Source organism: Callionymus lyra, chromosome 15, assembly GCF_982586985.1.
Source record: "Callionymus lyra chromosome 15, fCalLyr1.hap1.1, whole genome shotgun sequence".
NCBI classification, from domain to species: Eukaryota; Metazoa; Chordata; class Actinopteri; order Syngnathiformes; family Callionymidae; genus Callionymus; species Callionymus lyra.
The window spans coordinates 20839776-20849126 of record NC_141832.1 but is presented as its reverse complement, the minus strand read 5'-3'; the positions used below and the strand labels follow the sequence as shown (position 1 = coordinate 20849126).

Here is a 9351-nt window from a genome sequence, read left to right as displayed (position 1 = left end):
ATAACATTATTTTACTTCATTTTATTTTTTCTTATTTGCATGGCTTTGCTGCGCCATTCAGCATCGAACGCCCCTCAAATCTGAGGGAGTTCATCAGCCAATTGAGTGGTTGGCGTGTGGCCTGAGAAGATGCGGTTTCACTTGTGTGTGTGTGAATGGGTGAATGCACAACTTAGTGTAAAGCACTTTGCGTGCTGAATAAGCATAGAAAAGCGCTTCATAAATTAGAGCCATTTACTATTTAACATTACAAGCTTCAATCACTAACTAGGAGGTCTGATCTCGTAACTTATGGACCACCATTAGTCTTGCACCCTTCCAAGCCTCGCATAATTGTATATGGTCAGAAAATGCTTTCTTTACTGTAAAGTCTTTCCCTTTTCCTAAGTTTTATAAATGCATTTATAGAAAAGTAATAATTTGTAATGGTAATGCCCGTGTACGTCATTCTTTTATTCTGTACTGACACAAAGAAGGTTGGTAATAAAAGTTTCTGATTCTGATATAGAACAGTAATACATCGATACTAAATACTGTAAATTGCTTCTAGCTAGGCCCTCGGTTTTTGTCTCCGCGGTTTTACGAATTTTAAATGGAAAGTCAAAGCCATTAACTGTCTTATAAACTCTTTAATTTTTTTGGTGGATTCTTAATATAATATATTTATATGAATATATTGCCAGCATCATTAACAAGCGAACAGGTAGTACCTTGGGGGTAGTTTTTTTCATTCATTAATTAAAGGGGTCATCAAACTGTTTTATAACTTTTTGGTTACTTTGTGAGTAGAACAGAGGTCTACAAAGACAAGAAAAATAAAAAAAAGTACGGACAACTTTGTATCAAACACCTGTGCACACCTTCATAGTCCAATGATTGACTTACTAGAAAAAATATTCCATAGGTCTGTATAAAAGTTATGGACGTTTTAAAAATAACCATTTTATCTCTCTTCTGGCTTCATAGTCTCACATTTCACCCAAACAGAATTAAGTATTCAATGAATAAAGTGTTTACATCAAACGTAAACCAAAATGTAGAGCAGTAAAGAAGTTACATTTTAACTTGCAAAATCACCATTTACCCAACAAATTTGACCAATAAAAACAACAAATTGGAAATCCGACACAAAATATGGAACATTTTATTAGGTTGTAGGTGAATAGTTGGAGAGTGTGGTAAAAGGAAGAAAGTGATGGTTTTCATTTGCCATGAATACAAATGTGTTCATGTTTTTATGGTTATGTAAAGTTAGTTAGTTTTACAGATTATAGGAATACATTTCACTATATCACTTACAATTACAATCACTTTTTCTCTGCTTATGCTGATTGCACAATGTGCTGCCCGTGAAAAAACAAATATGTAACCCCCGCAGCATGTTGTACAAATATTCAAAGCCCCCTTTTTTACATTAACATCTGTTAACAAATGGTTGCTGTTTCACATTTACCCCCCAAAGTTGCGTCAGATAAAACTATTTTAGATCATCTGTAAAGACCCACACATGTAGTTCTACTTCAAAGACTGCAGTTGTTCACTCAGACCAGTCTTCAAACCTCATCACACCTTCAAAGCCATTGTAGGTAAAGTCTTCCATTGACGGACCGCAGGTCTCTTGAGCAAGGCAAGCCATCCTGTTATTTTTACAGTCGTTTTCGGTGCCTGAGTCAAAGTACACCGAATCAGGAGAGTAAATGGACGGGTCCATGTCATAGTAGTTATGCGGGCGCAACACAATCCTGCCACCGTTGCCCACCGTCACAGTGTTTGGGATGTCTTCTGAGTGAGGGATATGAAGGAAGCCTGTCGTCACCCAGGCAACCAGGTCCTGTAGATTCAAAAGCAATCACCCGTAAGTATAAGCCGCTTTTATTTTGTTGTTTTTTTTGTGTAGATGATAGCGACTCACTTCATCCACAATGGTCTCGTTGTCGTCCAGAAACTTGCTGAAATCCACCGCTGGAGACCAAATGTTGTTCTGATTGTACAAACTGCTGCTGGTCTGCTCACTGTCTTTGTGCTTTGTGATGGCAACCTTGTACCTGCAGCAGTCAACACTGAGTTATATCTCTGAAAGCCAAGCACTGGCATCAAAAGTCTAGAGGTTTGAATTACGGTAAAAGGGTTTCTAGTTTTGCTCTCACCTCGCCCACGACATGGACCTCTCCTCAGGCTCGCTTTCAGGCAGGGGGTCTCCGGCGAAAGTGTACAGCTGCAGCCTGTAAGAGCGCTGGTGACCCCACCTGTTGGTCTTCTTGCTAGCAATGTGGAGGTAACGGGGTGTCTTCGTGCCGTAACGCAGAGCAGCTTCCTGTGTACGATACAGCCATACGATTAAGTTGGACGATTATGATTATATCTAAATCATTTGAGCGGAAGAACTGCAACATTCAAACACATACATGCCTAAATTATGAATTAACTATATTCTTCTTTAATTAAATATGAAAGCCAAACCTGTTCCGTTGTCAACGTCTTCTCCACAAGCTTAGGGACCATGGCGAAAACCTCTGGCTTCCATGGCAGAGATGTGTTGACAAACTCCATGTCCTTGGTCTGGAATGAGTTTTTCACTCCTGCACAATTAGAAACAAACAACTTTTGATGCCCAAAATATTCTTCATGGCGGTAGGTTTTGTTCAACACGCGGTGGTGTGGGTGTCAACGTGTACTTCGAGCAAGTTATTGTGTATATTATGTCTGTAACTTTTTTTGTGTTATGTGATTAATGTTTTGGATGAAATGATCTTCAAGTTTAGAAAGCAATTAAGTTTAAAATAATACACTGCATTGGCTCGGTAAAGTTGATATACGTATGCTTCGAGATTCCTTTGAGGAATAATCTTTGGATACAGGAGGGATTGGATTGTTAGATTGATGAGTCCCCTCCATTCAGACAGTGGTCGCAGAATCTAAATCGTAAAAAAATGCATTTAAAAAAAATCTGGATCAGGAAGTAGTTTAGAGAGATGCTGTAATGGTGAAAACACAATGATTATTGACATGATATGAAGAGTTATCTAATTGAGAAGGTGAAAATATATAGCATATATATCTTCAACCATTTAAAACCAAAATGAATAACAGTCAGAAAAATGTTTTGAGTACTAACACATTATAATTAACATTCCAGAAGATTTTAAAGTATGTTTTACATTCAATTAAAGTGTTTACAACATATACGAGCCACAGTTTATCTACTTAATGGTCACAAATGGTCACGAGTGCCTGATCGTTTTTAAAAAAGCACTGCAATTAGATTCTATTTATTAGTCTTGGGTTTTTTTTAATTTCCAATGGCAAAATGGTGTGTTCTCCTTATCCTAAAACCACTTTGTTCTGTTTGAGATGTGTTTTTCTGAACCTTTAGTGGATTATTATGTCGAACCTTTTTTTATCAAAAAGATCTTCCCATTTGTGAATACAACTACCCTCTCATTATATTTGGAGATATTTCCCAGTCTCCACTGTTAAGGTCCCACCTTGGTTTATTTCCTCGGACTACCTCTACCTCAAATCTATTGGGACACTGAACACTTTGCGCTGATAAATCCCTGAATGCCTCCCATGTTGTTACACCTGCTAATTTATTTGACACTGGTGTTAGATCAATTGCATTTTCTGCGTTATTTATGTTACTGTATTGAGTGCCTCTTCCATTATTCATTCAAATTAACCCCCACATGCCCATTAGATTTTCTATTGCTCTGTCTGTATTTTTGCCTCCCAATAGTATTCTACACGCAGCTCCACACTTTAATACATATTCCTTTTTTTGTTTATCCACTGTGACTGATTATTCTATAGTTATTTTTGCTGCATGTATTCCTTCCAACAATATGAACGTCTGGACATGGTTTATCATAATTTTTGCCTTCAATGTGCTCGTTTTTCTCAGTTCCCCCAGCATGCATGATTCCATGTGTTTTTCATTTGTTGTATTTATTTGCTTTTTGCTTGCCTCACTTCCCAGATATGCAGCACAATGGGATTAAGCAATCTTTTCTACAGTATCCTTACAATGAAAAGCCAGTAGATAGCGCTATTTGCCCACTAACCTTGGCCTCAGACCTTCAACCAAATCAACCATGGTCTGACTGTTTAGGTAGTTTATACTTATGAAAGTAAATAACTTGGGTGTCTGACTTTTTAAAATATTTGTTCTTACGTTTTTCAGTGATTTTAACACGTTTGGAAAATATACTTAGCAGGATTTATATTGCTATAATCTGGTGCGGTACTCACCCAAAATGTCCAGGTCCACCTTGAAATTGATGAAGTGGGTGTGGATGTTCCCGAGGACATTCTCTGCAACCTGGTGACCATGTGCGAGACTACCATTGACCAGGTAAGAAGAAGAGATGTATCCCGTGGCGTGGACTTTGGCCTCGACCGAACCACTCTGGTAGAAGATGAAGTCCCACATGTAGTCGTAGTTCCCAATGGCGGTTATGGTTCGGAACACAAGCGCGCTGTTCACCATCCCACCATAACTCTTGTGGAAGAAATCGGAGAAATGCCGGCGCAAGGGCTGACCTGTGTTCAGCTCAAAAATACAGATGGAATTTTTATATCTGACCGGAACGGGTACGTCAATGTACCGGTATGTGTCCACAAATTCTGCTTCATAAGGGCAATCCACACCACGGACCAGCTCGTGGGCGAACCGTCCAATGCCAATGCTGGAGTCCAGGAACTTGGTTATAATCATGCCTGGAGTGACAGAACCGTACACTGACATGGCCTCCTGCACGCTCAGTTCATAGAGGATCCTCTCTCCTTTGAAGCGTACGTCAAACACCCGCATCCCTGTGAGCGAGCTGAGCCCGAAGGCAAAGCTCCAGTCCAAGTAAAGAACCTGATTCCCGCTGACGCTGAAGCGTTTGCCCTCGGCATGAAACTGCTGTGGTGGAATCTGTGCAGACTTGACTCTGGGTTTTAGTGAACTGTAGTCTTCTGGCTTCTTGTAGACTATTTTCTTAATAACTCCATCATGATATTTGCGTTTTAGTTCATCAACACTATTAAAGTACTGACCATTATAAAGCAACTGCTTCACTTGCCAAAGAGATTGGTTTACACTCTCATGATTGACCCAAACCTCAAAGCCCACTGGGTTGATGTACATACCCGACACATCCCTAAAAAAGGAAATCCAGGTTTCCCTGTCACCAGCACGTACACCACGTGGCATTTGTTCAAATGCATTAAGAGCCTCTTGTTCATCCACATTGAAGCTTTCCTTCATGAGTCGAGGAAGTTTGGAAAGCAACTCTCTATCCAGGAAGCTGAACAAAAGCACATATTCTCCCACAGTGACTGTGCGAGCATTGATGGGAAGCTCCGTGTTGTACTTCTCCTTGGTTACATCTCGGCAGTAGGTTGGGTTGGGGAGCGGTCCAACCACGTACTCTTTAATATGACCTTGAGATCCATGGAAAACCACTGCTGTTGCCTCACGTTTCGGCATGGGTCCATTATTATCCAAGTATGAAAGGACCTCTGCTTTCCTTGGCACGGAGAGATCGATCAAAAACAAAAAGTTTTTTGAAGGCTCAGTGATCTGACTAACGGAGACCTGCAGGTCCTTCTTACCGACCATGTACCGTTGGACCTGCAAATACTCCTCCTTAGTCAGGTCTGCAAAAACTTGGCTGCGCTTGTCATGTTTGGCGTGCAGAAGATGAACCCGCTGCGAGGGGCATTTGGGTGCCCTGTGGGAGTGGATGCAGATGAGGACAATGTTCAGGACGGCGGAGAAAAGTGCCAACAGAATGAGAGTCCACTTCACCAGGGAGTTCATCTTCTACGACACCATCAGGCACAAGCACCAAGAGAGAAGAATGAAGGAGAAGTAGACTTTTGCGGCCAAGATTTACACACTTCTCAACACCCCATTTCCTTCCCGCCCCCTTACTTACTCCCACTTTCTCCCTCCCCCTTCCTTTCCCATGCATAACTTCTTAGGAGACAGGAACAACCCCCCACTCCCTTCTGGATTTAATAAACTCTATGATTCAATGCATTGCAGTTTATTTAGAAAGAAAAAAAATATGATCATTGATAAATCTATTAAATGTATGAATAATTTCTAACCTAGCAATCAGTTCTTCATTTGAGGTTAGCAAAGTGACTTTTATTCAATTCTTCTGCACACACTTTTGGCTATTGTTCTATTGAGTTCATGGCAAGATAAAATGATTAATTTGTAAAGACTTCCCAACCCAAACAAACAATAGTCGCCTTTACACCTCAGAGGCAGAGCAAACTAATCTGTACATACTGTATATTTGCACTTGCATTCCTACAGACTTCCTCTTACACTAACATCCCTATCAAACATCTCTGGCACAATAATTATTCTGGCATCTAGCAATTGTTTGTACTGCAGTACTGTGCTTAGGAAAAGTACGTGATGTGAACGTAGGAACCTTCAATGAAGGAACCAAAACAGGAAAAGATAGAAGGCTAGCTGATATGGTGCAGGATATTGATATTGTGTGCACAGGAATTCAAGTTGAAGGTAAACAAAGTTGTCAAACTAGTGGAAAAAAGTAAGGGCAGAGTCCAAGATGAATTGGTAAAAGCTAAGACAATTAGAATTTCTTTTTAAAAAAAAGGCAAGGACAGTTTGGGTGTGTTGTCGGGGAGGGGAAAGTAAGATAGATAACCCTTTTATCCTGCGAGTCCGAACTTGCTAACTCTGGAGCCTCTTTCCTTCCTCACATGTCATTGCGACAAGGACATACAAGGATGGATGATTTGAGACTACAATGAGAGGCGCTCTTGTCCCATTTTGAATATTCATATTTAGTTCCAAACTATGTTCAAGTAAATACACCATTAAAGGGAGAGTCAAAGTATTTGCCCGATGCAGTTTTACCAATGTTATAATCTGAGCATGAGAAAGTTTTATGGAGTAATTCTGCTGCAATTAGTTAGATATTGCTGTAAATGTTGTTGCCTGTAACGTTTATAAAACATATGTTTTTATAATTTTACGAGGCTTGGATTTGAAAAGCTTGAAATAACCCTGTTATGTTGCGAGAGTGCTCCTTACATGCATTTTGAATTCCAACTGTATGATGACATGATAACATTTTATTATTCCGTCTAGAAGATTTAAAGGTGGAATTTAGTTTTCTTCAATTGAAAGCGTCCCTTCAGTCCGTCTGCTAATCGTTAAATTCTCTTTAGCAGGGATCCCCAACCTTTTTTGTACCGAGGACTGGTTAAATTCATGTGGCCGTGGTTCAAATGGAAAAAAGTAATATAATAGAATACAATACAAATTACCTGATTACCTGATTTAGAAAATACTCCAGACTGGTTACAACAAGGTGTTTGTGTTTTTGCATCTATGTTTATTTGATTGTATGCTGACGATGTTCTGTATGTGAGCATCACCTAGCTTTTAGAGACTCTGAAACAGAAGTTTTGTTTCAGAGGACTTTTATAACCCTTCCTGGAAAATACAAGGAGTTTCACACGCCAAGCCGGATACACGGTCTCTCCAATCTGCACTCCATTCTCAAGTATCCTGAATTCCAAGAATGGCAGGGGGGTTCCTATTAATGGGCCCGGCTGTATCAACTGGAAGTGGAGGAACAGCTGTTTCAAACATAGTCCCTCCCTTAATGACGAAGTCTCACCTTTATTCAGAGGGAGAATCCAGATACTTTGAGGTTAAAAAGTAATTTTGGGTGAAGCAGAAATATCACTACAGTATGCTTTACTCGTGGATTTATCTCATTCGTTAGCTCCTACAAATCCATAAACTGTCCGAAATTCCACTTCCCTGTTATCTGCTGCTAACAATGGATGCACACATCTCCTGTTAGGTTCCTGGATCACTAAATTCATGAAGAAAACACCCTAAACTACACAGATTTCGTGGACTACCTTGTTTCTCCTGATGATGCACCTAAGATGAAGCAACTGGCTCACCAGAACAGCAGTTTGTGGAATATTACTTTAAATATTGTCCTAGTGTTTCCAAAATCCATCATATTTTGGAATTGCCAATGCAAAAGTTTCTGCCACTTAAACAGTTTTAGTTCGTTAACCAAAGGTTAAGACCTGATCGTGGTACTGGTTATACTACATGGATCTTGTCTCTCCAACCTGGTTTGACTCTTGAATCTTTACCACATCAATGTTATAGCCTGAATTTTGCTAGAATGTTATAGTTTTTTTTTTGTCACAACTACTCCCATCCCAACCTGGGACTCAAGCCCTCCTCATCATTTCCACCTGCCGGAAAACTGAGGGTACAAGAAGCGATTTAGAGTACCAGTCCTCTCCGAACCATCATACAATAATGGTTTGTACCTAAGCCACTCCTGCACTGCAGTCCTCACCTGCGACCCCAACTTTGTTGACCACGCAAGCCGTGGGTGGATCTCATCCTCATCCCTGGAAGCACTTTCTCTCACACAAAGCTGCCCAGTGGTTTTGCAACTGAGCCCTCTGACGTCTTAATCACAAGCAAAGCAATGAGAAATCAAAAAACAAGTAACAATCAAAATGTGCCCCAAGGTAGCAGCTAGCCTTGTATCCGACAGGTTTGTCTATTTCAATTTTTTTTTTTCTTCCTAAATTTGAGCCCTCCTACAATTAACAAAATGAGCTGGATTTAAGACAAACTCCCTTACTTAGTATGTAATACATATGATTTAGATTTCATAAAAACTGGAAAACTTCAGATTAGTTCACAGCTGCAATGCCAAACGCCAACTACAATCACCACCGCAACCAGAAGTCACTTGTGGTGCCTGTGTGGACCAGGCTGCCCCCAGACACCAAAGCCCTTTGGTGTTGTTCATAAAATGTTTTTCAAACTCATCTTATTTTATTATGTTTGACTTTGGGTTTCCTTTATTGTTCTTCCATTGGTAATTGAATTGAAGAATCAATCATATGACTAGTGTATTGGTCGAATATCATTTATAATCCCTTGGGTTGAAACGGTGCCCTTTAGGTTGCTCGCAGTAGCAAAAAGGGGTCGGTGACCCATGGTTTAAAGGTTAATCATTTGTTTTGTTTAATGTTTAATCTCTGATAAACAAAATGATCTTACAGCTCCGTCCAACTTCCAAACAAATGTCCTATGTTGGCACATTGTGCTGGTGTTTATGGAATAGATAATGTAAACGCCTTAAACATTGCCTCAACAAGGTGGTCACGCAGACATAGGAATGTGAAACCCCTGGTTGCTTCTCAGAGGTTTTCTTTTTTCAAGCTAATGATGTGGTACATTCAAAAAAATACCCATTTTGTTGAGATTTTCCACAATTAATCTGTCAACACATTGTATACATTCCTTTATTAAACATTCGTGCACACGTT

General features: G+C 39.9%; 1 protein-coding gene across 1 annotated transcript; it reads right to left on the bottom strand.

Annotated features, from left to right (window-relative positions):
* Positions 1 to 1128: 1128 nt before the first annotated feature.
* On the bottom strand, positions 1129 to 5869 carry LOC148065304 (primary amine oxidase, liver isozyme-like). Its single transcript, XM_087809522.1, has 5 exons — positions 4249 to 5869; positions 2461 to 2579; positions 2148 to 2314; positions 1913 to 2045; positions 1129 to 1831 (listed from the first exon to the last, which is right to left on the bottom strand). Exons 1-5 carry the CDS (start codon positions 5804 to 5806, stop codon positions 1538 to 1540), a joined length of 2271 nt encoding a protein of 756 aa, XP_087665648.1. The 5' UTR covers positions 5807 to 5869; the 3' UTR covers positions 1129 to 1537.
* Between the last annotated feature and the right edge of the window lie 3482 nt (positions 5870 to 9351).

Coding starts and splice junctions, on each gene's coding strand:
- LOC148065304 (XM_087809522.1), bottom strand. CDS start 5,806: ATGAACTCCCTGGTGAAGTGGACTCTCATTCTGTTGGCACTTTTCTCC. Junction 2,315..2,460: donor AGACGTTGACAACGGAACAG/GTTTGGCTTTCA, acceptor TATCGTACACAG/GAAGCTGCTCTGCGTTACGG. Junction 2,046..2,147: donor AGGTCCATGTCGTGGGCGAG/GTGAGAGCAAAA, acceptor TGACTGCTGCAG/GTACAAGGTTGCCATCACAA.